We start from the raw sequence: 16,969 nt of genomic DNA on the forward strand, positions 1-16,969 counted from the left end.
GACAGCTGGGTACATGGGGTCAGCCTCTGAAGAGCTCCCTGGAAATCTGGACAATGGTCAGGGAGCTGGTCCGTGCACAGGAAGGCCCGGGGTCCCTGGGGAGCACTCCTCAGGTCGGGGAGAGGACAATGTGGGGCAGGGCATCTGGAAGAGCCACTCTGTAGGGGCCCCAGGGCTCCAGCTGGCCGGGGGGGGGTCTCTCCACACCCCAGGACGCTGGGCCAGGGCTTCCCTGGAAATAGGGGCCAGGACAAAGGGTGACAAGGGAGGAGTCGGGGTGGGCGGCTCAGATGGGGGTCTCTATTGGAGGCAGTAGGTGAGCAGGAAACGAGGGGGGATGTAGGGTCCAGCCCTACAGGGTTCTGTGAGCCCCTCTCTCCTGGAGAAACTGTAGAAATAAGAGATACAAGACACAGAGATAGAGAAAAGAAAGTTTGGGACTAAGGGTCCACTGCCAACCAAAGCCTGGAGGCCTGCAGGGACCCCTAGTGTCCGCACAATATGACTTTTATTGAGTACAAAGCTGGGGGCAGGGAAAAGTACATCATCGGTCAAACAGGTAGGGGCGCAGGAATTTTCCACAGCTGAGATGAGGTAAGGGGCATAAGGTATCAGCACTTTTCCATACTTGTCACAAAGACATTAAGATTTACCTTACTTTTACTGATTAATTCTTACAAGAAAAAAGGAACTGGGTGCAGAAGTGGATTATGAGATTGACATGGAATGTGACCGCTGAAGCACAGCATCACACAGAAACATTTAAACCCCCGATGTCTGACAGCCATCAGGCCTACAGAAAGAGCTTGGAGAAGCGGAGTTTTCTCCTAACTCCCCCAAGGAAGGAGAAGTCTCGGCCATCTTGGACGTCTCCTTCCCTAGCTGGCTAAACAGCGTGCGCTTTCACAGTGCTGCCGCTGCGGCACAGCCGAGGCACCCTCCGGCAGCCCTTGCGTGGGCGTGACAGAGGGCTTAGAGCATCTCGCCTTAGAGTCATTCATTTCACAGTGTCACCCAGGTTCACATTTCCGACCTGAGAGACATTAGTAAAGGAATTAAGATCTGGGTCTGTTGGTGGGGAATAGGGGAGGGACAGCGGGGGGTAGGGAGGTTGGGGAGGGATAACATGGGGAGAAATGCCAGATACAGGTGACGGGAATGGAGGCAGCAAACCACATTGCCATGTGTGTACCTATGCAACAATCCTGCATGATCTGCACATGTACCCCAGACTATACATATATAGGCAATAATATATATATGCAATTTTATATATATATATATATCTTTTACATTAAAAGAGGCTTAAGGAACATAGCAACTGGAAAAAAAAAGAATTAAGATCACCTATGAATAACTGAGATCACCTGTGAATAACTAAGATCACCTGTGAATAACTGAGATCACCTGTGAATAACTGAGATCACCTGTGAATAAGATCACCTGTGAATAACTGAGATCACCTGTGAATAACTGAGATCACCTGTGAATAACTAAGATCACCTGTGAATAACTGAGATCACCTGTGAATAACTAAGATCACCTGTGAATAACTGAGATCGCCTGTGAATAACTGAGATCACCTGTGAATAACTAAGATCACCTGTGAATAACTGAGATCACCTGTGAATAACAGATTTCCCTCCCCCGTGAATAACTAAGATCACCTGTGAATAAGGTCACCTGTGAATAACTAAGGTCCCCTGTGAATAACTAAGATTACCTGTGAATAACTGAGCTCACCTGTGAATAACTAAGGTCCCCTGTGAATAACTAATAACTACTACGGTTATATTTCTAGTTACTTTCTTCTTCATTATTTGTGTGGAAACAGGTGGAGGCCTTTGGTTCCTGCCTCGGTGCTTAAGGGGTCTTCTCCCTACAGGGGAAGGACATGTGGAGAGGGCACACCTTGGGGCTCCTCCACCCTCACGGCGTGGCGGTCGGGTTGTTCCCCTCACAGGTTCTGCCTCCGGATGTGGGGAAAAGGGCCTCATCCCAGGCACAAAACGAATGTGTGGCTCAGAGGCCTGGGCACACCCCTACCAGCAGGGCCTGGTTCTGTCGGGTGGCGGGTGAAGGCTGGGGGGAGGGGTCGGCTGGGCACAGAGGGCGTCGCTGATGCTGGGATATCTCAGTGGATACAGTTGGGAAGTGTATGTCAGATGTAGATCTGGGTATTTTTTGGGCAAATCTGAGACCACTTGAGGGCAGGAGGGCCCGCTGAGCACTGGGCTGTTGGGTGCGAAGGGGCTGGCGGGGGCTCCTCCTTGGGTGGATCAAGGGTAGAGGGAATGCCCAAGCGTGGAGGGGGAGGGCAGGGTGGCTGCATGCCCAGCAGCCATCCCGGAACTCCTCATTTATCAAGAAATACCGGCAGGTGAAAGTTTGAGGAGAAACAGGATATTTCAACCTCCCACACCCACAGGACCTCCCCAAATACAGTTTCACCACAAATAGACAACAGGAGCTGAGCTCAAGCTTAGAAAATCGCTTCGACTGTGATATCCATTTGATGCCACACACGTGGCCAACCAGTTCAGCCTTGATTGTGAGGCAGTGCCCGGGGCCTGTCCTGCTGAGGATTAAGACTGGCGGACAGCTGGGGTCTGGAGGGCCCTCTGGCCTGGCCAGGAGGGCTGGGCGTGTGGGCCAAGAGTGAGGGCTGTTCCTCAGGGCTCCGGGAAGCTCAGGCAGCCGCAGAACGGAGGAGCTCATTGGGCCATGGGGAGGGCACATGGCATCCCCAGCCCCACCCCAGCAGGGGCCCACCTCTCCCTCCGCTGGAGGAAACAGGAAACGGGAATCAGCCCAGGCAGAGCCCTGAGCTCCTCTGGCGCCTGCAGTCCCGCCAGGCTCCAGGTCTTTCTGGCATCAGGTGTGCAGTCTTTTGGTCAGTGGTTTGGGCTCTCCCCCGTGGATGTGGGTGTTGTCTCCACCTCGGCCACCGTGGTGACATGCGGAGGAGTCTGCAGGGCCTCGGTGACTGACTGTTCCTCACCTGCCTCCTGTCCAGGGACACGACAAGTCCTCGGGCTCATCTTACTGCTTTCAGTTTGAGGAGGTGGGTTCCCTCCTGAGCTCGCCTGGCTATAATTGAGCGACTTGGGAACCTCAGAGAACTGGAACCCCCCTCCCTGCACACCGAAAACACCAGCCCAGCAGGGAGTGGAGAAACAGGGGGCAGAGGAGAATCAATACCTGGAGGGAGGCATTCATCTGGAAGTCGCCTGCAATGAACAGACACACAGGTCAGGTAGCGGCAGTGTCTGATCAGAGGACACAGGCTCACAGCAATGGGGGTCTCATGGCGATGGCGGGGACACAGGCTCTCGGCAGTGGTGGGGGCACCAACTCCTCCCTCTCCCTGGGAGACCTTCCCTAAGGGACTGGCCCTATCTGAGAGCAGAGACCAGCTGTGTTTGGACTGCCAGCCCAGCCTGTCCAGGAGGGCTGGGGGCGCCCGGCCCACCTCCTCAGCTGCCGCCCAAGTGTGTAACTAACCCTGATTCAACCATCGTCTACGGGAGAGGGACAAGCACTTGACAGCGGAGAGGTCCTGTCCCCCATCCCAGCAGGTGCCCAGATGGGTGAGACTGAGCTGCTGCCCAGCCTACCCCAGAGTCTGAGACCCTGAGACCTCCCTGCATTGGGGGCCATGGGGGAGAATCAGGTAGCCTTGCTGCCATTGGCTGGAGGATGGGGCTGGCCTCCCCTTTGGACCTCAGTGTTAGAAGCTGTGTCCCTGGGGGCTGTGCACAGGGCTCCCAGGGCCACAGCTCAGTCCATACAGCTGGGTCAGTTCCCAGGAGGCCAGGCACAGCACAGGTGCCCACAGCACCGTGGATAAGTGGAGGAATGAATGAATGAACAAATGGCCTTACTCTCCTCAATGAGGACACGGCCTTGTCTGTTGACCCTCAGCCCAGCGCCTGTCCCAGCCAAGCTCAGCCTGCCCTTCTCCCCGCAGCCCCTGGGAGCAGGGGGTAGGCCACAGGGCTCTAGAGTGTGTGGACAGGGGCGGCAGTGGGCTCCCTGGTCAGGGGTGGCCTTCCCTTCCCCTGGGGCGGCCACCGGACACCCAGGCTCTGGGCATAGCAGGAAGCCCATCTGCCCTGGGAGGAGCCTCAGATCCTGGAAAAGCTCTGGGGCCACCTCCCAGGTTTGGGGGACAGAGCTCCAAGAGGGGACGGCTAGGGCCACGAGCCCCAATGTGGCCACTGTGTGCTCACCCCTTCGCCTTCTTCTTCTTTTCCTCCACATGATTAGGCCAAGTGTGGGGACAACGATGACGATGACAATGACGATGATGATGACGACGAGAGGCCACGCCCTGGGGGAGCTGCTGGTCCCGGGTCTGGCCTCGGTCTCCAGCCAGCTGCTGCACCTGCAGGAGTGGGGCCGAGGACGTGGGAGCGGCAGGTGCAGTGCCCAAGCTCACTCAGCTCCAGGGCGGTCCCGGCTCCCAGGGCTCCTAGTGGTGAAGGCAGGTCCCAGGGAGGCTGGGCTAGAGCCAGCTCTGGGATGAGACCTCAGAGGTCTGTCTGGCTTTTCCAAGTCGGGCTATGGGGAGGTGGAGAGAAGAAAGGAAAAGGGGAGAAACAAGGAGAGACTGGGCAAAGAGGACAGGATGGCAGAGGGGCAGGGGAGAGAAGCAGGAGTCAGCCGGCGTGCAGGGACTACAGGGCAGGGCGGCAGTGGCGGAGGAGGACAGAGGGTGGAGGGAAAGCCAGTGTTGGGATAGAAACTTACAGCCAGAGCCAGAGACAGACAGCACTGAGCTGGGGCCAGAGGATGAGGAGGGCAGAGCAGGGTGGAAGGCCCCTCTACCCACCTCCTTGGGGCAGCCACCCCTGCCCCATCCCAAACTCCACTGGGGTACCCTAGCTCCTCTCAAGAAGCTCTGAAGTCTCAGGTCAGCTGGGCCCAGGGTCAGCATTTGAGGTGTCCCCCCGCAGGCAGACAAAGAGCAGGGAGCTCACTTTGAGAACTCACAGCCTCTCCCGCCCCCTGAAGCCCAGGGAGCCCTCCATGGCCCTGACATGCAGGGACACCCACCACCCCAGGGGACAGGGTCTCTGGAGGCAGCCTCCCTCTGGCCCGCTTCTGGGAAGGCCCATCCTGAGTCTCCAGGAAGCTCAGATCTGATGAGCCTTTGTCTGGGGCACACAGGCTTCAGCTCTTCAGCTCTCCTGGACACAGGCCTGTGACCAGGTGCCGCCCAGGGCGGGACCTTCAGACCTTTCTGCTGGAGAAGACGATCATCTCCCAGGGAAGCAATGTGGAGCCCCCACCCCAGGGCACAGCACTGGGTTTCCCCTGAGGTCTCTTACTTGGTCCAGTGCTGACATCCCTCCAGGGTCCCACTGGGAGAGAAGGTCCCTGGGGGGCAGTTCTGACACAGGGTATCCTGACCCTCAGTGCCTGAGAAAAGAAAGGAATGGGCAGAGGGGGCTGAAGGCACCAGGCTGGGAGGGGCTGGGGGCACCAGGCTGGGAGGTGGCTGGGGGCACCAGGCTGGGAGGGGCTGGGGGCTGCTTGTCTGTGCCCTTCTAGGTCAGGGTGCTCTGCTGGTGGTGTGAGGGCCTAGCGGAGGGGCAGGTTCCCTGTTGGGAGTCCTGCAGGTGAGGCCTGGGGTGGTGGCTTTGGCTGTCCCAGACCTTGAGAAGCTGGGATTTCATGAGTCTGGGGGTCCCTCTGTGTCCACATCCCGCAATACTGTGGGGGCTGCCTGTCAGGTGCCAGGCCAGGCTGGGCGCTCACCCCTCCCAGACTGAGCTTGAACAGTGGCAATGACCATGGCCACTCCTATAAACCCAGGCTCCATGCCTGGGGCCCAAGAATGAGGCCTGGGGACTGGAGAGTCCCAGAACCCCAAGGGTGATGCACCTGGGTGGCCTTTCCCTGCCCCTCCCCCAGCTCCATCGCCTGTTCCCTGCTGGGCAAGGCTGGGGTGTGTGGCCTGGAGCTGGCCAAGGTTCTGCCTCACCAGGGCCCCTGGGCAGGCCATGATGTCGAGGAGACCTGGGGCGCCACCCACCACTCACCTCCCTTCTGCACCCTCTGGTCTGGGCTGGAGGTGGCGTGGGCCTGGCACACAGCGCAGTGGTCCCCGTCCTGGAGGACGCAGAAGTGGCCTGGGCCGCAGCTGCACAGGGTGTTCTCTGTCCTGGAGCAGTTCCGGGTGGCGAGCAGGCCCATGGCTGGGGTCCAAGAGGGGGAGCTGAGAGCAGCAGCCGGGCTGGGAGGCTGTGCCGATGTCCTATCCTGGACGCGGTGCGCAGAGGCCGGGACAGCGTCCACAGGCCAGGGACTGCTGCCCGGGTCCCCTGCCGGGCTGCACCCCTGGCTCAGCCAAATGAGGTGCCTGGCATGGAGGACCTGAGGCCCGGAGGGGCACCAAGGGACAGCTGAGCTGTGTGTGGGATGAGGGCCTGCGGGAGGGTCCTATAAGGGTCTCACTGACGGGAGCCAGGCCTTGTGGAGAAACCAGACTTCTGCCCAGATGGGCAGGACACAGAGCTTCCACTGCCAGTCCTGGGGCAGGGTCCCTCGGGCAGGTCTTTGCCCTATGTGCCCACCCTGGACACTCAGCCCTCAGACAGGCTTCCCATCTGTGCAAACCAGGCGGGTAGGGTGAGAGCCCCCTTCTTCAGGTGCTGCTGGAGGTGGGGTAGCAGCTAGGTCTGAGCCCCAGCCCTGGGCCCCTCCTGGGGGCAGCCTCACCTGCAGGCTGTACCCCCAGATTCTTAGCCCAATCAGACAGGTACTTTCACAAGAGGGGAGGGCAGTGGACTGGGCATGCAGGTTGAGGTGTGAACCCCAAATCCCATGCATAAACCTTCAAAGCACTCCAGCTTCTGTTCTGTTCATAGCCCACCTGCCAGTACCTCCCTGCAAGGCCCAGGCCCTGCCCCAGCTGCAGTCCTGCCTGGCCTGGTGAGCACTTGTTGTGCTGAGCCTGGCTTGAGGCTCTGACGGGACAGAGCCGCTGGCTGCATGGCCTGGTTCTGCGCTCCAACTCAAAGGCATGCCTCTGGGGCTGGTTCCCCTGTCTGCCTTGACCCAGGTGGGCACCAGCCTCCAGGCAGCCCCTTCCCCTGGGGTCATGTGAGAACCCAATTTCTGGAGGAGAAAGAGACAAGGAGCCCTGTGGGGAAGCAGCAGGTCCCAGTGCCCTCCAGAGAGCCCCAGCACTGGCCAGTCCACTTTCCAGCTAGGGACATGGGCACAGGAGAGGTCTGGGCACCCACTCAGGGCACCGGAGGGCCAAGGATGAGGTGCTGAGCTCAGGACAGCCCACCTGACAAAGGGAGAGGTGGGGCACGGCCCCCTTGGGGTGAGGCAGAAGTGGGCGGAGGCCAGTACTGGCCTGAAGGTGTCCCCTGCAGGGCACACCCATGGAGATGGGGGTAGGACCTGGCCTGGGGCAGCTGGGGCCTCCAGGAAGACTGGTCATGGCAGGAGGGTGTGGGTCGGCTGTGTCGACCCCTTACCTGGATCACACATTTGGCACTTCAGACACTTGCTCAGGCCGTTGAGGTGGGCAATGTAGGTCCCTGGAGGGCAGGGCTCACATACTGTGCCCGTCAGCTCCTCGCAGGGCTGCTTCACACGGTAACCTGCCGCCCAGAGGGTGGGAACTTGGCAGGGCTGTGGGAGACCCCTGCGGGAGCCCACCCATCATGGATGCCTGCGCCTGGGGGCTGAGCAGGGGGACACCAGCTAAGGGGACTCAGATGGCCCATGAGCTGTTCCCTGAGGGACACAACAGCCCCAGCTGCCTTCCATGAGCGGAGCTGCTCTGGTAAGAATCGGAAAGTTCTGGAAGCACGTAGGGCCTCCTGGGACACCTGGCCCAGCTCTGGTATGTCCCCCCCACCCCAGAGCCCATATCTCTGGTCAAGATGGGCCAGCCACATCCTTCAGACCCACCCCTGTGCAGTGTGGCTGTTCGAGTCTCCCAGGGTGAGTTGCCCAAGCTGCTGCCCTGGGGCTCCCTCCCTCCCTGTGTGTGCAGCTGGGCCTGGGGTTTCACGGCACCATGGCTGTGTGAGCAGAGAACACGGGGTGTCCAGGGCGGAGAGGGGCACGAGTGTCTGCCCTCAGCCCATGGAACCGGCCCACCGGGGGCTGCACTTACCCGGGCTGCACTTGGGGCAGCACTCGGTGCCCACTGGGTACTCATCCTCTTTGCAGGAGGGCAGAGCTGGGGCGCAGCAGGGGGCTCCCAGGATGGTGAGATATAGCACCTAAGGGCGCCAGGACAGGCGCTGGGAGATGCTTGGCCCCACAGCCTGAGCCTCCCCCTGTGCAATGGGGAGGGTGGCAGTGTCTGGCAGAGGGGACAGCAGCAGGCCCCAGGCTAGGCTCAGGAACAACCGTGCCCACCCCTGCAGCCTGGGGTCCAGTGGGGACCGTCCCTCCTCCAGCCTTGATGCCCCTGCCTGGCAGTGTGGCACCCTGGGAACTGATACTTGGCCCTGTCCAGGGTCCCCAGCCCCACACCTGGGAGTCTTGAGCCCTCTGGCAGACCACCTGTCAGCCCCTGCGCTGGTCTAGGCTGGACCTGCTGATCCCTGTCAAGCCAGCAGGGCAGCCAGGGACAGCACCCAGGGCTCACAAGCCAGACAGTGGGTGACAGGCTGGCCAGGGCTGTCAGGACTGGGGAGGCAGCTCTGCCATGGGCTCATTCCTGGGCTGGCTGATGGGTAGTCAGGGACCCTGATGGGGGAAGCAGTTGGACAGGCAGGAGCGCCACACAGGCTCGGAGGGTGTCCCCCGCCGGCCCAGCCCCCTGCTGCACAAACATGATCTTGTCACCTGTCACCAAGGTCAGGGCTGCTGGGGAGTTGGGTCATCTACTCCAGACCCACCCAGAGACACCCAGCCCCCGGAAGTGCCCACATCCTGCCAAACAGCCTCCCCAGCTGCCCGTGGATGGAGCGGTGAGTGGGGAACACACAGGAGGAGGCCTGTGGCAGCGGGGTGGGCTGCGGCTCTGCTTCTCCCTCTCTGTGCTGAGCCCAGTGCGGGGGGGTCTGGGTCAGCTGGAGAGGCCTGGGCAGCAGGGGACAGGCTGAACAAGGGACCCAGCCACAGCCAGTATGGGGGTGGTGGGGGTGGGGAAAGGAATTCTCTGAGAGGCCCTGGGGTCAGAACCAGTATCTGGGAACAGATGGGGAGGAGGCTTGGGGGCTCACCAGCCTCAAGAGGTCGGCTTTGGGGGCTGGTCTCCAGGGAAGAGGGGCCATGTGCCTCGGCTCAGGCCAGCAGTCCAGGAACCTGGCCAGTGGGTCGACCTCCGGCAGAGGAACTCGGTGCCATTGCTGCGCCTATCAGTTCAAAGAGAAAGAGAAAGAGAAACTGCCTGTGTGAGAGGCTGTGCCTCAGAATCCGAGAATCCAAGTGGCGAGAGAGCTTGTGATAGGGGCGTCTGAGAGGAGAGAAAGGCTCAGGCCTGCCGGCAGGCAGCACTGGGGGACAGGTGGGCTTGCGGAGGGGCAGGAGCTGTCCAGGCAGAGCCATAGGGAAGGGTAGGTGTGGAGGAGGCGCCCATGGGAGCGGCGAGTGCCCCCCTTCACAGGTTTAGTCCCCTCTGGGTTTCCTGTAGAGGGGGAGCCCCGAAAGGTGCATTCCCACCTCACTCACACGTGCAGGGACCCTGAGGTGCCGACTGACGTTTTTGCCGAATAAAGGGGCTCTGTCCGTTTCCTGTTCCCATCTCAGCTCCGCCCAAGAGCCTAAACTTCCCTTCCGAAGTAAAACTGCCACAGTGCTGTCTGACCAGTTTCAGTCACATGCCGCCAGCCCTGCGTCCTGTGACGTGACGGGAAGAGAGTGGGAAAGGCCCAGAGCCCCCACCTGCCCCCTGGGAGGGGAGGGGGCAGCTCTTGCGCCCCCTGCAGAGACGCTTCGTGGACTGCGAAGGCTGCTCACCCGGTCTCCCTGTGGACCCTGCCCTGACCAGGTCTCAGCCTCCCAGTGGCCGAGGTCCCGCTGGGCTTCCCTGCCCTGCAGAGCCTAGTGCTGAGGAGACCTCTGCACAGAAGCAGCCACAGCCCCAGGCCTCAAGGCAGGTACCAGTGAGTCCCTCATGACTGCCTGCTCCCTGCATCACATGGAGGCCTGTGACCCACGTGACGGCACCAGGGCCCCTGTGGCCCCTTTCTGCTCCTGGGCGTGGTGCAGCCAATGGAAGCCCAGGTTTTTCACATGCCACCCGTGCTTGCCAGGAGTATGTCCCGTTTCCCCCGTCAGTGCCTGCTCCACAGCAGGAGCCACCACCTCCAGCAAGCCCACCTGCCAGACATTCGAGTTCTCCAAGCTCACGGTCGCCCTAGGACAGTGCAAAGACACAACCCCAGGCACCTTCAACATCCCACCTTCCAGGTGAAGAAACTGAGGCACCGAGAGTTGGGGTCCAGGCCAGGGGACCTCCCTGAGGGGAGCAAAGGACTGTCGGACCTCAGAAGTGGCTCTGGGGGCTGAGCCACCGCTGGGCGCTGCCTCCCGGACAGTGCTGCCTCCCGGACAAGGGCTCAGGGGAAGGCACCTCCTGTCCTGGTTCCATAAATGGGTCCCCTGACCCTGGGAAAGGGATGGACCAGAGGAGGACTCAGGTCACCATACCATGAAGCTGTGGGGAGCTTGGGGGCGTCTGGGCTGCAAACTCGGCAGGCAGGGGACCACCTGCCAAGAGGGGAAAGAGAGTGCCAGGGCGGACACCTTGGTGCACACAGAGGAACATGCAGTGGCTGAGCCAGCGCAGAGAGGTGGCGGGGCGTATGGGGGCAGCTGGAGGCAGAGCCACGGGATCCCAGGCCGGAGCAGGGGGCCTTTTTGGAGGCAGGTCCCAGGTCAACGCCAAGTGTCTACATCATCACACTATTTGATCCAGGAGGTCCCATTAGGGCATCTCATCGATAAATGCACATCCGAGGTGAAGGGTGGCCAGTGCGGGATGTGCCCGGCGGCCTTCGTAGCAAAGGAGAATTCTGGAACCAGCCAGAGTGTTCCTTGGAAGGGAGCTGGTCCCAACACAGCCGGTAGCTTCCCTCATGTCAAAGGGGGAGACTGAAACCTGGGATGGACTGTTTTCAGCACCGGGCCCCATGGAACCGGACCCCCAGCAGGAGGGGGGCGGGGCTAAAGGCCAGGGTCACCCTGGCCCTGGGCTGGAGGCCCATTCAGAACAGTGGAGCAGGGGCGGATGTCCAGGTAGGGCGGGTGGTCCTGCAGGGCTGAGGAGAAGGAGCTCAAGGCTCAGAAAGGCGTCTGCAGCAGGACCTGGCAGGCAGGGCCCCAGAAGGGAGGGAACGGCACAGACAGAAAGCTCCAGAAGGCTGCTGAGGGTCTCCGAGGCCTCCAGAGTCGGGCGCCATGTGTGTGGAGGGTAGACCCGTGAGCGTGGCGGGAGCCCTAGGGGGCTGTGGACCCCCAGAACTCACAGGTGGGAGACCGGAGTTCCAACCGTCAGAGGGAGAGTCCTGAGGACCCTGGGCCGTCGGCAGCCGCCCAGCAGGGCACGTCCCGGGAGTGGGGCCGGACCTGCTCTAAGAGGCTTCAGAACCAGCCACGGGAAGACCAAAGCGAACAGCAGGGAGCTGAACTCCACGGCAGCGTCCTTTCAAGGAAGGCCCAAAGCAACCCAGCAGAAATGCCAGGAGATCAAAGCCGTCACAGCACCGCGGTCCGCACCCAAGAGGAAGTTGCCGCCCTGCCCAGAGGCAGGGAGAGGTGCCTGTGGGCAAGTGAATCAGCAGCCATAGACCCAGAAGGGCAGCCACGGAGGAACGGTCACGTGGACCCTGAGATCACAGCCACGGTGTCCGCTGAAGGAAAACGTACGCCTGGTGTGAGAAGCGGAAGCTGTGACAGGGAACCAAGTCTGAAAGGAATAACATGCCGGGAAGCCTCCTGAGTCCCCGAGGGCGGCTGTCACAGGACGCCTCGGTCTGTGGCTTCCCGACAGAAACGCTGCCTCAGGCTGGAGGCTGGAAACCGGGGTGAGGGGGCAGCAGCTTTGCCCCCAAGAGCTCTGCTTGGGGGTGCAGGTGGCATCTTTCTGATGTCTTCACGGGTTTTCTCTCTGTGCCTGCAGCTCCCTGACATGTCTGTCCACACTTCCTCCCCCAGGAGAGCTCCAGTCGTTCGGGGTCAGGGCCCGCCCACACGGCCTCCTTCAGCCAGTCACCTCTATACAGTCCAAATCTCTTCACACCGTCCCACTCTGAGACAGCGTGAGTTCCAGAGGGATGCCGTTCAGGCGATAACAGTAGGATTAGGCCAGGTGCGCTGGCTCCCACCTGTAATCCCAGCACTTTGGGAACCTGAGGCAGGAGGATGGCTTCAGCCCAGGAGTTCCAGACCAGCCTGTGCACAGGCAAAACCCCATCTACACAAAAAATACAAAAAGTAGCCAGGCCTGGTGGCGCACACGTGGAGTCCCAGCTACTCGGGAGGCGGAGGTGGGAGGATCCGTTGAGCCGGTGAGCCCCAGAGGTCAAGGCTGTAGAGAGCCATGATCTCACCCCTGCACTCCAGCCTGGCCGACGGAGGAAGCCCTGTCTCAAAACAAAAACAAAAACAAAAACAAAAACACAGATTAACAACAGATTAGACATCTCAAAATACCAGTGAACATGAAGATACAGTATCAGAATCTACCCCACGTGAGATACAAACAGAAAATGCATAAAGGAGCAGATTCTTCAAGATGCCCTGGAAAATACGGAGCTGCCTAACAGAAGTGCAGTTAGAGTCCCAGAGAAAGAGAGAGAGAGGAGGGAACAGAACATCAGTTGAAGAAAAACAGGTGAAAGTTTTCTACACTACAAGAAAACTGTAATCTCTCAAATGCAAAAGGATAACAGACCCTAAGAGGGGTCAGTAGGGAGGCAGGTGCAGAGCAGCAAATCCTAATCAACGCCCAGAAACCAGGGCCACAGGCAGGAGCTGGACACGGGCTCGGGTGAGGCCACGTTCAGGTACAAAGAAGCAAGGACTCGTCCCAGGAACAGGGCAGGGCAGAAAGCAAGCAAACAGCCTTACGACGCTGAGAGAGCAGCTCAACTTTGGATTCCAAACCCAGTGAATCTCTCCGTCAAAAATGGGCCAAGCATGGCGGCCTGCGCCCATGGTCCCAGCAACTCGGAGGCCGAGGTAGGAGGATCCCTTGAGCCCTGAGATTCGAGGCCAGCTCAGGCAACAGAGCAAGACCTTGTCTTTTAAGTTACAAAAATAAATGAACTGGAGGCCGGGCCCAGTGGCTCACACCTGTAATCCCAGCAGTCTAGGGGGGCCGAGGCGGGAGGATGACCTGAAGCCAGAAATTTGAGCCCAGCCCGGCCAATGTGGCAAAACCAGTCTCTACTGAAAATGCAAAAATTAGCCGTGTGTAGTGGCTCATATCTGCAGTCCCAGCTACTCTGGAGGCTGAGACACCAGAATCGCCTGAACCCGGGAGGCAGAGGTTGCAGTGACCCGAGCTCATGTCACAGCACTCCAGCCTGGGCCACAGAGCAAGACTCTATCTCATAAATACATAAATATATAAAGAAAGAAAGAAATGGAAGCAAATCAAAGACGGAGGACTTACTGACAGCTGAGAGAAGGTCTCACAGCAGACAGGCTTGCATGACAAGAAACATCCAAGGGCTTTCTTCAAGCACAAGGAGTTTGATTCATATGGAAATTGGGTTTTTTTTTGAGATGGACTCTCACTCTGTCTCAAGGCTGGAGTGCACTGCTGCCATTTGGCTCACTGCAACCTTTGCCTCCTGGGTTCAAGGAATTCTCCTGCCTCAGCCTCCCGAGCAGCTGGGATTACAGGTGCGCACCACCACGCCTGGCTGATTTTTGTATTTTTAGTGGGGATGGGGTTTCACCATGTTGGCCAGGCTGGTCTCAAACTCCTGACCTCTGGTGATTTGCCCACCTCGGCCTCCCAGAGTGCTGGGATAACAGGCGTGAGCCACCGTGCCCTGCCTCATGTGGAAATTTACATCTACTCAAAGGAATTATGGATGAGGCCAGGCATGGTGGCTCACACCTGTAATCCAAGCACTTTGGAGGTCAGGTGGGCGGATCACCCCAGGTCGGGAGTTCAAGACCAGCCTGACCAACATGGTGAAACCCGTCTTCAAAAAAATAAAAATAATAATAATAAAAGGAATTATGCATGAAAGAAATGGCAAATGTGGGAGGAAATGTGAGACCTTTTTTCTCACTTTAAATACCTTCAAAAATAATAAATTGCTTAATGCAAACGTGTTAGCGATGAGCTGTGACGTCTGTGGAATGTACAATGAAAAGCATGATAATAGTCCCAGGCACGGAGGGGAAAGGCAAGAGTGAGGCGGTGAGATTCTTCTGGTTCCGTGCTTCCTGGGACGGTGCAGGCGTGTTCAGTGTTCCCACAACCTGAACACAGGCTGTCACAAGGGCAGATGGACGTCACAAACCCTGCAGCAACCACCGAGTAAGGAAAACAAAGACGGACCGCTAAGAATCAGCCACGCGGCTGAAATGAAATACGACAGAAATCGTCAGACAGAGGGTAGGAAAAGGGGAATCAGAAACGTGCAACAGCACAGAATGGAAAGGTGATGTTCCCACACCCACCGCACAGGTGATGACTTTGAATAGAAATGGTCCCAATATTCCAGTTAATACAGAAACGGTCATATTAGACACAAAGCCAAGAGCCAACCAAAGGCCGCCCACAAGAAACCCGCTTTACACTTTAAGTAATGGGCTGGGGCCGGGCGCGATGGCTCACGCCTGTCCTCCCAGCACTTAGGGAGGCCGAAGTGGGAGGACAGCTTGAGTCCAGGAGTTCAAGACCTGCCTGGGCGATATAGAGAGAGCCTCTTCTCCAAAACAAAGGAAGGAAAGGACCAAAAAAGAAGAGAAATGGACTGGTTAATGGAAAAAGGATGGCAGCTGGAAATTGCAAGTTGCAGAGACCAGGGAGCCACGCAGAAGCGGAGCCGGGAGTCGGCTGCAGAGTCGCCCCCGGCCTCACGCCGCAGGTGAAATATGCCGAGTCTTCCGGACCATCAGGAGCCAGGCAAGGATCCCCCTCCAGCACCTGCACTCAACATGGTACCGCAGGTCCTAGCTGGGGCAGTTAGACAGGAGAAAGAAATGGAAGGTATAAGGACTGGACGGGAAGGGGAAAGACATCGCCTCTCTGCAGAGAATATGCTTGTGTCTATGAAAGTCCAAGAAGCCGACAAAACAGGTATGAAAACCAGTAAGCTTATTATTGAGGTCACAAGACGCAAGGTCGAGATTTTTTAAGTCAACACTGGAATTTGAATTTTAGAGGAAGCAAGAACATATCAGCATCAAAAAAACCGTCAAATGCTGAAGGGGAAATTTAACCAAATCCACACACGGCCAGTGAGAACGCTGCCGAGAGAAGTGAAAGAAGACCTAGTAACGGGAAAAGCCTGGCTGTGGACGCATCGGAAGACTGCGTGTGGGGAAAACACACCTCCCCCCGCATGGACCCATGCGATCCCAGTCAGCATTCCAGGAGGCTTGGACGTGGAAATCGAGCAGCTGATCTAAAGAGATCCATGAAAACAGACAGGACATTCAGCAGCCAAATAATAGCGGAAAGGAAGCGCAAAATTGGGGTATTTTCATTTCCTGACGTCAGGACTGACTAGCGCTTCAGCCATTGAGAGGGAGTGGGGCGGCATGAGGAGGGCCAAGAGGTCAGTGGAACAGGAGGGGCCGGAGGGAGAGTCACTCACAGACGAAGCAGGCGTCTCGGACAGACATGAAAGGTAATGAGGCGGGTGAAGACAGGCTTTTCACAAATGGTTTCTGAGTACTGGATAAATGACAGGGGACAATGGCCTCGACCTTTACCTACATGACCCAATAAATCAGCTTGAAACAGATGGTAGGTTGTAAAGCTCAAACTCTAAGGCTTCCCGAGAAATCCCTGGTGAAAAGATGTGTGGCCTGGACGTGGGCAGAGATGTCTTGGACAGGACACAAAACACAAGAGCCATGATGGAAAATCTGAGAAATCGGACTCATCAGCATGAGATCCTGCTCTTGGACCTGTGCTTTTCAGGAAATTAAAAGGCAAACTGCAGCCGGGCACGGTGGCTCAAGCCTGTGATCCCAGCACTTTGGGAGGCTGAGGCAGGTGGATCATGAGGTCTGGAGTTGGAGACCAGCCTGGACAACATGGTGGAACTCCATCTCTACTAAAAACACAAAAATTAGCCAGGCATGGTGGCGCACATCTGTAATCCCAGATACTCGGGAGGCTGAGGTGGGAAAATCCTTTAAACCAGGAGGCGAAGTTTGCAGTGAACTGAGATTGCACCATTGCACTCCAGCCTGGGCGACTCCATCTCAAAAAAATAAAAAGGCAGACCACGCAGTGGGTGACGAGGCTCATGACACTTCTTAGAAAATGCTTGCAAGTCCGTGGGAAGACCAACAGCACGATGGTTTTTTAATGGGCGGGACTTGAACTTCACCCAAGCAATGTGCCGACGGCAGCACCCGCAGTCACTCAGGAAAGGCCATGAAACCACCGCGAGGTTCCACTTCGCACCCGTCACAGTGGGAGTTGAGAGGTTCTTCCCACAGCAGGTGCTAGACGACGTGGCACAGTTAGAACTCCCAGGTGCTGCTGGCAGGAGCGTAACAGGGTGCAGCTTTGGGCATCGGTTTGGCAAATTCTTTTCTAGATAAACACACACCTTCCCTAGGACAAGCAATTCCACCCCCCGGTAACCAAGTAAAATGGGAGGATTTGTCTCCAGCACAACGTGTGTGCAGAAGTTCACATTGGCTTTGTGCCAGCCAGGAGCTGGAAGCCACGGCCACGCCCACCGGCAGGTGAGCGGCTTCACACACCCGGATAGGGCCACACCGTGAGCTGCTGCTGGGCAGCACGGAAGTGAACATGGACGCACTGCATGATGGATGAGCC

General features: G+C 58.2%; 1 protein-coding gene across 3 annotated transcripts; it reads right to left on the reverse strand.

Annotated features, from left to right (window-relative positions):
- Positions 1 to 419: 419 nt before the first annotated feature.
- TNFRSF14 (TNF receptor superfamily member 14) lies at positions 420 to 11,655 on the reverse strand. 3 transcript variants are annotated; one of them, XM_035307454.3, is made up of 9 exons: positions 11,451 to 11,655; positions 9,204 to 9,335; positions 8,144 to 8,252; positions 7,497 to 7,622; positions 6,048 to 6,203; positions 5,334 to 5,424; positions 4,233 to 4,387; positions 3,202 to 3,230; positions 420 to 3,008 (listed from the first exon to the last, which is right to left on the reverse strand). In XM_035307454.3, the coding sequence occupies exons 2-9, from the start codon at positions 9,252 to 9,254 to the stop codon at positions 2,895 to 2,897; spliced, it is 831 nt and encodes a 276-aa protein (XP_035163345.3). In that variant the 5' UTR covers positions 9,255 to 9,335; positions 11,451 to 11,655; the 3' UTR covers positions 420 to 2,894. The 3 variants fall into 3 exon arrangements, with proteins under 3 accessions (XP_035163345.3, XP_035163343.3, XP_035163344.3); XM_035307452.3 differs by lacking the exon at positions 11,451 to 11,655 and adding an exon at positions 9,652 to 9,784; XM_035307453.3 differs by lacking the exon at positions 11,451 to 11,655 and adding an exon at positions 9,643 to 9,745.
- Positions 11,656 to 16,969: the final 5,314 nt, after the last annotated feature.

Source organism: Callithrix jacchus, chromosome 7, assembly GCF_049354715.1.
Source record: "Callithrix jacchus isolate 240 chromosome 7, calJac240_pri, whole genome shotgun sequence".
NCBI classification, from domain to species: domain Eukaryota; kingdom Metazoa; phylum Chordata; class Mammalia; order Primates; family Cebidae; genus Callithrix; species Callithrix jacchus.